This window comes from Rhinopithecus roxellana, chromosome 11 (assembly GCF_007565055.1).
Source record: "Rhinopithecus roxellana isolate Shanxi Qingling chromosome 11, ASM756505v1, whole genome shotgun sequence".
Taxonomy (NCBI): domain Eukaryota; kingdom Metazoa; phylum Chordata; class Mammalia; order Primates; family Cercopithecidae; genus Rhinopithecus; species Rhinopithecus roxellana.
Window position 1 is genome coordinate 30,601,852 of NC_044559.1, and position 16,178 is coordinate 30,618,029.

A 16,178-nucleotide genomic window follows, 5' to 3' on the forward strand; every position below is an offset into this window, starting at 1 on the left:
GGTTCTCTGATTCCCTTGGAGGCGTCCCTGGAGGTAACATCAGAAGAAGGTAATGTCTACTATGGGGCATCCCTGTGGGGTCATTTCCCCACTGCACCCCTAGGTTCATCTCTGATCCAGAAGAGGTGCAGAGGGCATAGAAGGTAGGGTGCTGGCATCATGTGCTCCGGTAGTGTGGATGTCACCTTGCACTGTGTATGTGCAACTCTGAGTCAATATCACCACATATGAGCACGTGTTTGTACACTTGTGTGTGCTCTGCAGTTACTTGCTTTGCTGTAAGTGATGTCTTAGTTGATGTTGGAGGGTAGGTGGCACTGCCCCCTTTTCATAGACAATGAAGGTCAAGGGATTATCTGCCTGTTTTTCTGAAGCTGGATGTGGTGGAGGCAGGCTTCAGTCTCAGCCCCTCAGAGCCTGCTGATGCAATCACCTCGTGGACTAGTTCTGATGAGCAGCATCAGGACCACCCCTGTCCTGCGATACCAAACATATATCTTCCTAAGTGGCAGTTTCTCCTTTTTTTATAGGCTGAGGAGGATGGGGGAACTGCTAGTCCTTAAGATATAAATATATCCCAACATCAAATTGAGGAGTAAACTATAGCATTCTCTTTATTAGGAATTAAATGACAAATAAAAGATACTTAACATCCTCAGTGGAAAAGAGAACTTCTCCTGGACCCAACCCAGCAAATCCCAGTTCTGATTTCCTTTGTTCACATAGAGCCAGGATGTGTGTGGACACCAAGGGGATTTTTAATCCTCAAAGAAACCTACAAGGACACTGTCCCATGGCGTGATCCCCAAAGAGGAGTTTCTAGCTAAACTGTCCACTTCTAGAGCAACTCTGGCATTTAGTGTGTGGGCTGGATTGAGCCCATGCTCATGCTACCATGCTACCAGGCTACCATGGCTGGGATGTGCCCTTGATAATCCAACTACCAAGTGGGACTGGGCTCCCCAAGGGGGCATCGTCCTCCTTGCAGCCAGTTTGTGAGTGGCTTAGTTTTGCATTCTGGGAAGGTTGGTTTTCCTTCAAAACCACCTTTTTTTCTAGATGAACCACCTTCTCAGGAATATTTCAGTGATAGTGAGTATTTGTCATTTCAGGGTGTGTTTGAGGTATAGAAATAGCCTGATATTCATGGTGGCTCACGCCTGTAATCCTAGCACTTTGGGAGGCTGAGGCAGGTGGATCATGAGGTCAGGAGTTCAAGATCAGCCTGGCCAAGATGGTGAAACCCTGTCTCTACTAAAAATACAAAAAAATTAGCTGGGCGTGGTGGCACGCACCTGTAATCCCAGCTGCTCTGGAGGCTGAGGCAGAGAATTGCTTAAACCTGCAGGGGTGAAGGTTGCAGTGAGCTGAGATCGTGCCACTGCACTCCAGCCTGGGCGACAGAGCAAGACTCCGTCTCACAAAAAAAAAAAAAAAAAAAAAAAAAAGAAAGAAAAAAGAAAAAAGCCTGTATGGGGTGGCTCATGCCTATAATCTCAGCACTTTGGGAGGCCGAGGCAGGCGGATCATGAGGTCAGGAGATCGAGACCATCCTGGCAAACACGGTGAAACCCCATCTCTACTAAAAATACAAAAAAATTAACCGGGTGTGGTGGCGGGCACCTGTAGTCCCAGCTACTCAGGAGGCTGAGGTAGGAGAATGGCGTGAATCCCGGTGGGGCAGAGCTTGCAGTGAGCAGAGATCGCGCCACTGCACTCCAGCCTGGGCGACAAAGCAAGACTCTGTCTCAAAAAAAAAGAAGAAATACCCTGATGTTATTTGACATTCAATCTTGTGACTAGCATGGGGCTGTGAATAGACTGGGTGGCTTTTTGAATAGAGGTCGTGGCAGTAGAGGAGGTGGGGGAAGTGTAATAAGAGCAAAGGACACTTGTGTGGCATCCTAGCCCAGCCTGGGGCCATTATGGTGACAGAGTGATTGGTACTTTGTTGGCTTTTAGCAATGGAGGGTGTGGTTAGGCCCTGTGCTTCCAGCCCTTGCTTGAGAGCTGAGGAAGCCATGGGCCAACCCTCCCAAAGAGAGGGATACCATCAATGAGCTCCTCCTTTTCCACCCAGCAGTTTCTCCATTTCCCTCGGAGGCGCCCCTGGGGTCAACTAGAGTATTAGAAGGTAATGACTACTGTGGGGGATCCCTGTGGGCTCCTTACCCCACTGTACCCCTAGGTTTGTCTGTGATTCAGACAAGGTCCAGAGGGCATAGAAGGTAGGGTGCTGGTGTCGTGTGCTCAGGTAGTGTGGATGTCACCTTACACTGTGTCTGTGCAACTCTGAGTCAATATCACCACACATGAGCACGTGTGGTTTCATATGTGTGTGCTCTGCGGTTACTTGCTTTGATGTAAGTCGTATCTTAATTGATGTTGGAGGGTAGGTGATACTGCCCCTTTTCATAGACAACGAAGGTCAAGGGATCATCTGCCTGTCCTTCTGAAGCTGGATGTGGTACAGGCAGTCTTCAGTCTCAGCCCCTCAGAGTCTGCTGATGCAATCACTTCGTGGACTAGTTCTGATGAGAAGCATCACGACCATCCCTGTCCTGGGATACAAATAAATACCTTCCTAGGGGGAAGTTTCTCCTCTTTCAAAGGCTAAGGAGGATGGGGGAGCTGCTGGTCCTTAAGACAGAAATGTATACCAACATCAAAATGAGGAGTAACCCAAGCCATTCTCTTTGTTGGGAATTAAATGACAAATAAAAGATACTTAATATTCTCAATGGAAAAGAGAACTTCTCCTGGACGCGACCCAGCAAATCCCAGTTTTGATTTCCTTTGTCCACACAGTGCCAGGATGTGTGCAGACACCAAGGGGTTTTTTAATCCACAAAGAAACCTACAAGGACACTGTCCCATGGTGTGATCCCCAAAGAGGAGTTTCTGGTTAAACTGTCTACTTTGAGAGCAACTCTGGCATTTGGAGTGTGGGCTGGACTGAGCCCAGGCTACCACGCCTGGGATGTGCCCTTGATAATCCAACTACCAAGTGGGACTGGGCTCCCCAAGGGGGCATTGTCCTCCATGCAGCCGCTTTGTGAGTGGCTTAGTGTTGCATTCTGGAAAGGTTGGTTTGCTTTCAAAACCACCTTTTTTCTAGTTGAACCACCTTCTCAGGAATATTCCAGTCATGGTGAATATTTGTCATTTGAGGGTGTGTTTGAGCCATAGACACAGTCAGATGTCTTTTGACATTCAATCTTGTGACTAGCCTGGGGTTGTGAATGGACTGGGTAACCTCTTGAATAGAGGCTGTGGCAGCAGAGGAGGTGGGGTAGGGTAATAATAGTAAAGGATGCTCGTGTGGCATCCTAGCCCAGTCTGGGACCAGTACAATGACAGAGCGATTGGCACATGGTTGCTTTTAGCAATGGAGGGTGCCCTTAGGCCCCGTGTTTCCAGCCCTTGCTTCAGAGCTGAGGAAGCCATGGACCAACCCTCCCCAAGCGAGGGCTACCATTAATGAGCTCCTCCTTTCTCTACCCTGCAGGTTCTGTGTTTCCCTCGGAGACACCCCTGGGGTCAACTGTAGCAGAAGGTAACATCTACTATGGGGGATCCCTGTGGGCTCATTACCCCACTGCACCCCTAGGTTCATCTCTGATCCAGAACAGGTGCAGAGGGCATAGAAAGTAGTGTGCTGGTGTCATGTGCTCAGGTAGTGTGGATGTCACCTTACACTGTGTATGTGCAACTCTGAGTCAATATCACCACACATGAGCTCATGTGTATATTTATGAGTGTGCTCTATAGTTTACTTGCTTTGATGTAAGTCATGTCTTAATTGATGTTGGAGGGCAGGTGGTACCGCCCCTTTTCATAGATAGTGCAGGTCAATGGATCATCTGCCTGTCTTTCTGAAGCTGAATGTGATGGAAGCAGGCTTCAGTCTCAGCCCCCCGGAGTCTGCTGATACAATCACCTCGTAGGCTGGTTCTGATGAGCAGCATCGCGACCACCCCTGGCCTAGGATACCAAATATATATCTTCCTAAGTGGCAGTTTCTCCTCTTTTAAAGGCTGAGGAGGATGGAGGGGTTTTTTAATCCACAAAGAAACCTACAAGGGCACTGTCCCATCGTGTGTTCCCCAAAGAGGAGTTTCTGGTTAAACTGTCTACTTTGAGAGCAACTCTGGCATTTGGAGTGTGGGCTGGACTGAGCCCGGGTTACCATGCCTGGGGTGTGCCCTTGATAATCCAGCTACCAAGTGGGACTGGGCTCCCCAAGGGGGCATCGTCCTCCATGCAGCCACTTTGTGAGTGGCTTAGTGTTGCATTCTGGAAAGGTTGGTTTGCTTTCGAAACCACCTTTTTTCTAGTTGAACCACTTCTCAGGAATATTCCAGTCATGGTGAATATTTGTCATTTGAGGGTGTGTTTGAGCCATAGACACAGTCAGATGTCTTTTGACATTCAATCTTGTGACTAGCCTGGGGTTGTGAATGGACTGGGTAACCTCTTGAATAGAGGCTGTGGCAGCAGAGGAGGTGGGGTAGGGTAATAATAGTAAAGGATGCTCGTGTGGCATCCTAGCCCAGTCTGGGACCAGTACAATGACAGAGCGATTGGCACATGGTTGGCTTTTAGCAATGGAGGGTGCCCTTAGGCCCCGTGTTTCCAGCCCTTGCTTCAGAGCTGAGGAAGCCATGGACCAACCCTCCCCAAGCGAGGGCTACCATTAATGAGCTCCTCCTTTCTCTACCCTGCAGGTTCTGTGTTTCCCTCGGAGACACCCCTGGGGTCAACTGTAGCAGAAGGTAACATCTACTATGGGGGATCCCTGTGGGCTCATTACCCCACTGCACCCCTAGGTTCATCTCTGATCCAGAACAGGTGCAGAGGGCATAGAAAGTAGTGTGCTGGTGTCATGTGCTCAGGTAGTGTGGATGTCACCTTACACTGTGTATGTGCAACTCTGAGTCAATATCACCACACATGAGCTCATGTGTATATTTATGAGTGTGCTCTATAGTTTACTTGCTTTGATGTAAGTCATGTCTTAATTGATGTTGGAGGGCAGGTGGTACCGCCCCTTTTCATAGATAGTGCAGGTCAATGGATCATCTGCCTGTCTTTCTGAAGCTGAATGTGATGGAAGCAGGCTTCAGTCTCAGCCCCCCGGAGTCTGCTGATACAATCACCTCGTAGGCTGGTTCTGATGAGCAGCATCGCGACCACCCCTGGCCTAGGATACCAAATATATATCTTCCTAAGTGGCAGTTTCTCCTCTTTTAAAGGCTGAGGAGGATGGAGGGGTTTTTTAATCCACAAAGAAACCTACAAGGGCACTGTCCCATCGTGTGTTCCCCAAAGAGGAGTTTCTGGTTAAACTGTCTACTTTGAGAGCAACTCTGGCATTTGGAGTGTGGGCTGGACTGAGCCCGGGTTACCATGCCTGGGGTGTGCCCTTGATAATCCAACTACCAAGTGGGACTGGGCTCCCCAAGGGGGCATCGTCCTCCATGCAGCCGCTTTGTGAGTGGCTTAGTGTTGCATTCTGGAAAGGTTGGTTTGCTTTCGAAACCACCTTTTTTCTAGTTGAACCACTTCTCAGGAATATTCCAGTCATGGTGAATATTTGTCATTTGAGGGTGTGTTTGAGCCATAGACACAGTCAGATGTCTTTTGACATTCAATCTTGTGACTAGCCTGGGGTTGTGAATGGACTGGGTAACCTCTTGAATAGAGGCTGTGGCAGCAGAGGAGGTGGGGTAGGGTAATAATAGTAAAGGATGCTCGTGTGGCATCCTAGCCCAGTCTGGGACCAGTACAATGACAGAGCGATTGGCACATGGTTGCTTTTAGCAATGGAGGGTGCCCTTAGGCCCCGTGTTTCCAGCCCTTGCTTCAGAGCTGAGGAAGCCATGGACCAACCCTCCCCAAGCGAGGGCTACCATTAATGAGCTCCTCCTTTCTCTACCCTGCAGGTTCTGTGTTTCCCTCGGAGACACCCCTGGGGTCAACTGTAGCAGAAGGTAACATCTACTATGGGGGATCCCTGTGGGCTCATTACCCCACTGCACCCCTAGGTTCATCTCTGATCCAGAACAGGTGCAGAGGGCATAGAAAGTAGTGTGCTGGTGTCATGTGCTCAGGTAGTGTGGATGTCACCTTACACTGTGTATGTGCAACTCTGAGTCAATATCACCACACATGAGCTCATGTGTATATTTATGAGTGTGCTCTATAGTTTACTTGCTTTGATGTAAGTCATGTCTTAATTGATGTTGGAGGGCAGGTGGTACCGCCCCTTTTCATAGATAGTGCAGGTCAATGGATCATCTGCCTGTCTTTCTGAAGCTGAATGTGATGGAAGCAGGCTTCAGTCTCAGCCCCCCGGAGTCTGCTGATACAATCACCTCGTAGGCTGGTTCTGATGAGCAGCATCGCGACCACCCCTGGCCTAGGATACCAAATATATATCTTCCTAAGTGGCAGTTTCTCCTCTTTTAAAGGCTGAGGAGGATGGAGGGGTTTTTTAATCCACAAAGAAACCTACAAGGGCACTGTCCCATCGTGTGTTCCCCAAAGAGGAGTTTCTGGTTAAACTGTCTACTTTGAGAGCAACTCTGGCATTTGGAGTGTGGGCTGGACTGAGCCCGGGTTACCATGCCTGGGGTGTGCCCTTGATAATCCAGCTACCAAGTGGGACTGGGCTCCCCAAGGGGGCATCGTCCTCCATGCAGCCGCTTTGTGAGTGGCTTAGTGTTGCATTCTGGAAAGGTTGGTTTGCTTTCGAAACCACCTTTTTTCTAGTTGAACCACTTCTCAGGAATATTCCAGTCATGGTGAATATTTGTCATTTGAGGGTGTGTTTGAGCCATAGACACAGTCAGATGTCTTTTGACATTCAATCTTGTGACTAGCCTGGGGTTGTGAATGGACTGGGTAACCTCTTGAATAGAGGCTGTGGCAGCAGAGGAGGTGGGGTAGGGTAATAATAGTAAAGGATGCTCGTGTGGCATCCTAGCCCAGTCTGGGACCAGTACAATGACAGAGCGATTGGCACATGGTTGCTTTTAGCAATGGAGGGTGCCCTTAGGCCCCGTGTTTCCAGCCCTTGCTTCAGAGCTGAGGAAGCCATGGACCAACCCTCCCCAAGCGAGGGCTACCATTAATGAGCTCCTCCTTTCTCTACCCTGCAGGTTCTGTGTTTCCCTCGGAGACACCCCTGGGGTCAACTGTAGCAGAAGGTAACATCTACTATGGGGGATCCCTGTGGGCTCATTACCCCACTGCACCCCTAGGTTCATCTCTGATCCAGAACAGGTGCAGAGGGCATAGAAAGTAGTGTGCTGGTGTCATGTGCTCAGGTAGTGTGGATGTCACCTTACACTGTGTATGTGCAACTCTGAGTCAATATCACCACACATGAGCTCATGTGTATATTTATGAGTGTGCTCTATAGTTTACTTGCTTTGATGTAAGTCATGTCTTAATTGATGTTGGAGGGCAGGTGGTACCGCCCCTTTTCATAGATAGTGCAGGTCAATGGATCATCTGCCTGTCTTTCTGAAGCTGAATGTGATGGAAGCAGGCTTCAGTCTCAGCCCCCCGGAGTCTGCTGATACAATCACCTCGTAGGCTGGTTCTGATGAGCAGCATCGCGACCACCCCTGGCCTAGGATACCAAATATATATCTTCCTAAGTGGCAGTTTCTCCTCTTTTAAAGGCTGAGGAGGATGGAGGGGTTTTTTAATCCACAAAGAAACCTACAAGGGCACTGTCCCATCGTGTGTTCCCCAAAGAGGAGTTTCTGGTTAAACTGTCTACTTTGAGAGCAACTCTGGCATTTGGAGTGTGGGCTGGACTGAGCCCGGGTTACCATGCCTGGGGTGTGCCCTTGATAATCCAGCTACCAAGTGGGACTGGGCTCCCCAAGGGGGCATCGTCCTCCATGCAGCCGCTTTGTGAGTGGCTTAGTGTTGCATTCTGGAAAGGTTGGTTTGCTTTCGAAACCACCTTTTTTCTAGTTGAACCACTTCTCAGGAATATTCCAGTCATGGTGAATATTTGTCATTTGAGGGTGTGTTTGAGCCATAGACACAGTCAGATGTCTTTTGACATTCAATCTTGTGACTAGCCTGGGGTTGTGAATGGACTGGGTAACCTCTTGAATAGAGGCTGTGGCAGCAGAGGAGGTGGGGTAGGGTAATAATAGTAAAGGATGCTCGTGTGGCATCCTAGCCCAGTCTGGGACCAGTACAATGACAGAGCGATTGGCACATGGTTGGCTTTTAGCAATGGAGGGTGCCCTTAGGCCCCGTGTTTCCAGCCCTTGCTTCAGAGCTGAGGAAGCCATGGACCAACCCTCCCCAAGCGAGGGCTACCATTAATGAGCTCCTCCTTTCTCTACCCTGCAGGTTCTGTGTTTCCCTCGGAGACAACCCTGGAGTCAACTGTAGCAGAAGGTAACATCTACTATGGGGGATCCCTGTGGGCTCATTACCCCACTGCACCCCTAGGTTCATCTCTGATCCAGAACAGGTGCAGAGGGCATAGAAAGTAGTGTGCTGGTGTCATGTGCTCAGGTAGTGTGGATGTCACCTTACACTGTGTATGTGCAACTCTGAGTCAATATCACCACACATGAGCTCATGTGTATATTTATGAGTGTGCTCTATAGTTTACTTGCTTTGATGTAAGTCATGTCTTAATTGATGTTGGAGGGCAGGTGGTACCGCCCCTTTTCATAGATAGTGCAGGTCAATGGATCATCTGCCTGTCTTTCTGAAGCTGAATGTGATGGAAGCAGGCTTCAGTCTCAGCCCCCCGGAGTCTGCTGATACAATCACCTCGTAGGCTGGTTCTGATGAGCAGCATCGCGACCACCCCTGGCCTAGGATACCAAATATATATCTTCCTAAGTGGCAGTTTCTCCTCTTTTAAAGGCTGAGGAGGATGGAGGGGTTTTTTAATCCACAAAGAAACCTACAAGGGCACTGTCCCATCGTGTGTTCCCCAAAGAGGAGTTTCTGGTTAAACTGTCTACTTTGAGAGCAACTCTGGCATTTGGAGTGTGGGCTGGACTGAGCCCGGGTTACCATGCCTGGGGTGTGCCCTTGATAATCCAACTACCAAGTGGGACTGGGCTCCCCAAGGGGGCATCGTCCTCCATGCAGCCGCTTTGTGAGTGGCTTAGTGTTGCATTCTGGAAAGGTTGGTTTGCTTTCGAAACCACCTTTTTTCTAGTTGAACCACTTCTCAGGAATATTCCAGTCATGGTGAATATTTGTCATTTGAGGGTGTGTTTGAGCCATAGACACAGTCAGATGTCTTTTGACATTCAATCTTGTGACTAGCCTGGGGTTGTGAATGGACTGGGTAACCTCTTGAATAGAGGCTGTGGCAGCAGAGGAGGTGGGGTAGGGTAATAATAGTAAAGGATGCTCGTGTGGCATCCTAGCCCAGTCTGGGACCAGTACAATGACAGAGCGATTGGCACATGGTTGGCTTTTAGCAATGGAGGGTGCCCTTAGGCCCCGTGTTTCCAGCCCTTGCTTCAGAGCTGAGGAAGCCATGGACCAACCCTCCCCAAGCGAGGGCTACCATTAATGAGCTCCTCCTTTCTCTACCCTGCAGGTTCTGTGTTTCCCTCGGAGACACCCCTGGAGTCAACTGTAGCAGAAGGTAACATCTACTATGGGGGATCCCTGTGGGCTCATTACCCCACTGCACCCCTAGGTTCATCTCTGATCCAGAACAGGTGCAGAGGGCATAGAAAGTAGTGTGCTGGTGTCATGTGCTCAGGTAGTGTGGATGTCACCTTACACTGTGTATGTGCAACTCTGAGTCAATATCACCACACATGAGCTCATGTGTATATTTATGAGTGTGCTCTATAGTTTACTTGCTTTGATGTAAGTCATGTCTTAATTGATGTTGGAGGGCAGGTGGTACCGCCCCTTTTCATAGATAGTGCAGGTCAATGGATCATCTGCCTGTCTTTCTGAAGCTGAATGTGATGGAAGCAGGCTTCAGTCTCAGCCCCCCGGAGTCTGCTGATACAATCACCTCGTAGGCTGGTTCTGATGAGCAGCATCGCGACCACCCCTGGCCTAGGATACCAAATATATATCTTCCTAAGTGGCAGTTTCTCCTCTTTTAAAGGCTGAGGAGGATGGAGGGGTTTTTTAATCCACAAAGAAACCTACAAGGGCACTGTCCCATCGTGTGTTCCCCAAAGAGGAGTTTCTGGTTAAACTGTCTACTTTGAGAGCAACTCTGGCATTTGGAGTGTGGGCTGGACTGAGCCCGGGTTACCATGCCTGGGGTGTGCCCTTGATAATCCAACTACCAAGTGGGACTGGGCTCCCCAAGGGGGCATCGTCCTCCATGCAGCCGCTTTGTGAGTGGCTTAGTGTTGCATTCTGGAAAGGTTGGTTTGCTTTCGAAACTACCTTTTTTCTAGTTGAACCACCTTCTCAGGAATATTCCAGTCATGGTGAATATTTGTCATTTGAGGGTGTGTTTTGTCATTTGAGGAGGTGGGGATAGGGTAATAAGAGTAAAGTATGCTCATGTGGCATCCTAGCCAGCCTGGGACCAGTACAATGAGAGAGCGATTGGCACATGGTTGGCTTTTAGCAATGGAGCGTGCCCTTCGGCCCTGTGTTTCCAGCCCTTGCTTCAGAGCTGAGGAAGCCATGGACCAACCCTCCCCAAGTGAGGGCTACCATTAATGAGCTCCTCCTTTCTCCACCCTGCAGGTTCTGTGTTTCCCTCAGAGGCGCCCCTGGAGTCAACTGTAGCGGAAGGTAACGTCAACTATGAGGGATCCCTGTGGGCTCGTTACCACTCTGCACCCATAGGTTCATCTCTGATTCAGATGAGGTGTAGAGGGCCTAGAAAGTAGGGTGCTTAGTTCCCAAGAGGGGCCCTTCCACATAAGGCCTCAGGTCTGAACAGGTATCTCTTGCATCGATCGTGTCTGAGACTGAGGAGGAATCAACTTGAAGATACATCTCCAAGGAGTTCTCAGTGGAGCCTCTTGTTCTGTCTCTAGAGATTCTGTTATCCTTGCTTGTTGCTCACTCCTATGTTCCTCACCCAGCTGTGCTCATCTCTGGCCAGCCTATGGTGCTGGATCTCTGGCTACAGGGCCTTGAGACGCAGGTGCCTACCTGCTAACGTAGCCAAATTGCTAGGACAGCATCCTTGCCCTTGCCCTTTCTTTAAGCCCATGTTAGGCCACCCTTGTTTCTTCTTAACAGAGAGAAATCACAATCCTTCAACTCATGGACATCAGAGGTCAGGTACTTCCCCCTTGGGTACCTCCAGTGAGAAATCTGGGAGACATAGTCAGTACAGCCTGGGATGCTGGCAGTCTGGGCTTTGGGAAGGGAAGTCACTTTCCATTTCCCATGGGAAACCTTGGCCCTAGGAGAAGCTCAAGGACAACATTCTCACCAAAGCCTCTGCCCTGCCCACGGTTAGCATGCAGCAGTTGGGAATGCTGATGGTACATGCATCAGGCCCTCCCATTCCTCAGATCATCTGCTTTCCTCTCCCTCTGGCCCATGGGGTGAGGCCTGACTTAACCTCTTTCTCTTTCCTATGATGAAGGACAGAGAAGACACTAGGAATGAGGGTGAGACTGGCTTTATTCTGACTTAGCCATGTCCCTTAACCAAGATTCCCACATTTTGTTATTTGCAGCAGCTATAAGAGGAGAATCTGTTCCTTCCTCTGGAGTGGTTTCCCCTGAGGACCCTGTTACATGTTAAGGACCACACCTCGGCCTGACAAGCCCTTTGGTATAACTGGTCCGGCCAGGGATGGGAGCAAGGGGGTGGAGGGATTTGACTGATCTGCCTGTCACACAGGACTGCAGATAGGACTTACTCGGAGTTGCTCTTAACAGGAACTCCAGTGTCAGGTGGGAGTCACATTTCTTCTAGATCCAGAGACCTCATGTAGAAGCCCAGTGGAGAGCTCAGACAGAAGCTGAGTGTTGTGGCTGCAGTGGGTTAAGGGTAACTCTCAGGTCCCTTCCTCTCCAAGTCCTAGCACTCAGTCAGTTCTTGTAGGTGCCCTGGACAAATTCCAGGGCTCTGGAGCAATTAAAAAACAGAGATTCCAAGCCAGTATCTTACTTAAAGGGGAATATTAGAAGCATTTCCACTAGTGTGAAAAACAAGGCAAGTATGCCCTCCATCCCCACTGCTGTTCAATGTCATACTGGAGATAGTAGCCAATGCAATTAGAGAAGAGAAATCAATTAGAGGCATAATAATGGGAAAAGTTATTTTTGCATCTCTCTCCTGGAGTTCTATATAGGTTACATGTAGGCATATCAGAATCAGAGTGAGTATGTTGGTACAGAAATATTTCCTCCACAAGCAGCCCTTTAGAATTGAAGAACTCAGTGCTAGACAGGTTTCTTGACTTTCCCAAAGTTACACAGCAAGACAATATCCAGATCAGGAGTGATGGCTTCTCAGCAGATCCTAGTTCACTTTCAGCCCATGAGTGTCCTCAAAGGAGATCTAATTTTATATTTTCTGGTTTTTTATTTTGTTTTGTTTTGTTTTGTTTTTCATCTTCTACAATTGGCAAATGCAGAGACTACCATCACAAATACCGAGTCTACTGTTGTGACAGGTAATCGGTAATTTTGAGTCTGTTTCTGTATGTCATGGTGCCAACTATATCCATGGGCTTTACTGTTATTCAGGAAACATTTTAGGGAATGGGATGGGACGGAATGTTGTGAGTAGACAGTGCTAGATCCCAGAGGTCAGCTAGAGTGAAGATTCCTTCATTGCCCATGTTCCTGGGGGTAGGGAGAAATCAGTCAGAATGTGGCATCTCCAAGAGCCTTTGTGCTTTGGAAGCAGAGACCAGTGAGATCAGTCTCCAGTCCAGAGTGACAGCCCAGCTCCCCCATCTCCACAGCTCTGTGCTGACCCCAGCCATCCTGGTCCTGAGGAAGGCTATAAGGCCAGGAAGATCACGTGCAAAATGTGCTCCAAGCCAACCTTAGAGCTGCAGATACACATCAGAGCTCCTTCCAGCACATCCTGATGTCATGACGCTGCTCTTCAGTGTGGGATGTTATGTGTCCCCTGTCTGAGTGAATCAGGCAGAGCCCATGGTCTGCTTAGAGAAGGATCTTGTGTATCTCTAGGCCCCTTCCAGGATGCAGATTAGGAGGAGCCTTTTATTCTCCTCCAGCAGAAGCTCTAAGACTTGGGTTTGGGCCAAGCAGTCACTGTCCTCTTCCCCACGAAGAACTCTAACCTTAAGGCATGTTAGAGCCCAGCCTAGTTAGAGATTCTCTCAAAGATATTTGCCTATGGGAAAGACCCCGAATGCCCTGCAGGCCCTGAGACCTTGTCTCTCAGTAGGAGTGTACAAGAGAAATTCTGTGCCTTCCTCTAGGATCTGATTATGGTTTGGCCCTGAGGCTGGTGAATGGAGGTGACAGGTGTCAGGGCCGTGTGGAGGTCCTGTATCAAGGCTCCTGGGGCACCGTGTGTGATGACAGCTGGGACACCAATGATGCCAATGTGGTCTGCAGGCAGCTGGGTTGTGGCTGGGCCACGTCAGCTCCAGGAAATGCCCGGTTTGGCCAGGGCTCAGGATCCATTGTCCTGGATGACGTGCGCTGCTCAGGGTACGAGTCCTACCTGTGGAGCTGCCCCCACAATGGCTGGCTCTCCCATAACTGTGGCCATAGTGAAGATGCTGGTGTTATCTGCACAGGTAGGCATCAAAGATCTCTGGAGGGTCAGGTGTGGTGGCTCACAACTGTAATCCCAGCACTTTGGGAGGATGAGGCAGGCAGATTGCTTGAGCTCAGGTGTTCAAGACCAGCTCTGGGCAAGATGGCAAACCCCGTCTCTATTAAAAAAGGAAAATCACTTGGGCCCATTCTGGGGACAGACTGTAATCAGAGAATATAGTGACAAACAGGTTTCTCACTCCAGGGCCCCCTCCCAAGACTTTCCTGGTTATCTGGTGGCTCTGGACTTTAGTTGGGGCAACTGGCCTGTGGGTACAATGCCATGGTCAGCACGGATCCCCAAGCTGCAAGCAGTGCCCCAACATTAGTTTGGGGGTGACTGAGGCACCGGTGTTCAGACACAGGGTCCAGCATGCTGACATTAGAAATAACGAGCTTTTTATTCTGCTCTAGGAACATCCGCATAACTCATACCCCCATTTTCCCTGATGCTTCTACTCAGGGATGGCATATTTCAGGGATCTGGTTGGTGAAACCTCCCCTCCCCTTGAACACTGTATTACCTTGAGTGCTGTCAGCCACTGACTCAGAGGGAAGGACACATTTGTAAATAGTTCACTTATGATTGCTGTGAAGAGAGGCAGGGAAATGGGGTAAGGGTGGGAGGATGGCAGTGAGTCACAAACGGTGGGCTCACATGCGAGCTCAGCATGGGGAGCGAGGGGACCTCCCAGAGGATCACCAAGAATCCACATCAAACCTCAGACTCACTGCAGTTCAAGGGTGGAGAGTTAGGGTCTTCATCTACTCATTGCTTAGGGTGGCTGTTTGCTGCTCCCTGGGTGTTGATACTGAGGTTGTTGTGGCTGGTCCCAGGCACCGAAGTGACCTTCATATCCCTGGAGAGTGAGCCACAGGCACAGAGAGGGAGGCAATGCCAGGGGCTGTGGGGTCCCTGAGGGACTGATGGCTTCACGGTGGGCACTGGCAGGGCCCACTTGGTGGTCATGTGATGGGCGTCACCTGAGGGTGTGGCTACCCCAAGTCACTTCAACCTTAACTCTAATTGGAGTCACTGAGTGTTTGGTGTCTAATGTTGCTATTTTTTCTCACAGCTGCCCAGCCTCAGTCGACGCTCAGGCCAGGTGAGTCCCCAGAATCCTTCCTCGGGATACGCCTTCTCTTTCTGCTTGGTTACCCTTTCCCCAGTCCACAGAGCCCTCCTGCTTCTCTGCAGATACTCTGGGGCATGTTATTTTCCCCCCAGCTCTGTAACTGAGACCCTAACATGGTGCTTCTTAAGCACACATAGGATTCAGCTTCTGCCTTCTCTTCAATCCATCTCAGCTTTCATCATATCGTTCCATGCTGTCCCAATGGAAAACCCTTACAGGTTCAGAAAGAAGCCACCTGTTTAATGAGCTTTGGCCCCTTTATGTTCAGGGCTGACATAACCTTTCTGAGAATTGAGGGTGAGACCCTCTAATGTTCTTTTGAAGGCAAGGTCAGTACAGGCCTGATACCCCCATCTCTCACTACACGAAAGACCCTTGAAAGACCCCCAGATTCTGCAGGGCCATGTCTGCATTCAGAAGAGGCAGAGGCCATGCTCAGGGGAGAGAGAGGCTAAGAAATGTTTCTGGTACCTTCACTTACCAGGAAACCTGATTTCCCCTGGGTGGGCCCGCTAGTCCCCTGAACATTTTAGCTGTAAGTGTCAAGTCTTGGCAGTGGTGTCAGATGAGTCAGACAGTCCATGTGTCAGCGGATGGTGGGGGATGGAGGTGGTAAAGGTTTCCTAACTGAGTAAAGGTCATCCCTGTCTCAGAGAGAGGTGGAAGGGCCTGCATGGTGTCCTTTGTCCCTGAATGAGTTCTGTGGGCAGGAGACCTGGGCAGACACATGGGGAGCAAGTGGGTAGACCTGGGAGTGGAATTGTTTTCACAACCAGGTCCTAGGAAATGCCTGGTTTGGCCAGGGCTCAGGACCCATTGTCCTGGATGACGTGTGCTGCCTGGTCCAGAGAACTGCTTGTTTTTTACCTTTTTCCCTTCAAATCCAATTGTATCCTTTCTCTTTGTTGCTGTTTACAGACAGTTGGCCTGTCAGGATATCACCTGTACCCACAGAAGGTAAAGAATCCTCTCAACACTCCCTGGGGCTCACTTTCTACCTCTGGATACACTTCGGATTTCATAGTTCACTTATGATTGCCATGAAGAGAGGTGGGGAAGTAGGCTAAGGGTGGGAGGATGGCAGCAGGTGATAAACAGTTGGCTCAACAGTGAGCTCGGCACTAGGAACAGGAGTAGGACCTCCCAGAAGTTCATTAGTATTCATTAGACTCGCGATAGGATGAGGCTCAAGGTGGGCCCTTGCTTCTTCATGTTTCTGTGGGTTGGGTAGGGAGGAAGCTGGGGTCTCTGAAGACCCAGAACTAGATGTGATGTTGGAGAGTGGAGGGTGCTGGTG

The 16,178-nt window shown here is 49.6% G+C and overlaps 1 protein-coding gene across 1 annotated transcript in view; it reads left to right on the plus strand.

Moving 5' to 3' along the window:
• Nucleotides 1-16,178, plus strand: part of DMBT1 (deleted in malignant brain tumors 1) — a 164,637-nt gene that overhangs the window by 21,122 nt on the left and 127,337 nt on the right. Inside the window, 7 exon segments of the mRNA XM_030940142.1 lie at nucleotides 3,509-3,556; nucleotides 8,383-8,430; nucleotides 9,602-9,649; nucleotides 10,729-10,776; nucleotides 13,403-13,726; nucleotides 14,822-14,851; nucleotides 15,800-15,838. Coding sequence (XP_030796002.1) covers nucleotides 3,509-3,556; nucleotides 8,383-8,430; nucleotides 9,602-9,649; nucleotides 10,729-10,776; nucleotides 13,403-13,726; nucleotides 14,822-14,851; nucleotides 15,800-15,838 — 585 coding nt within the window.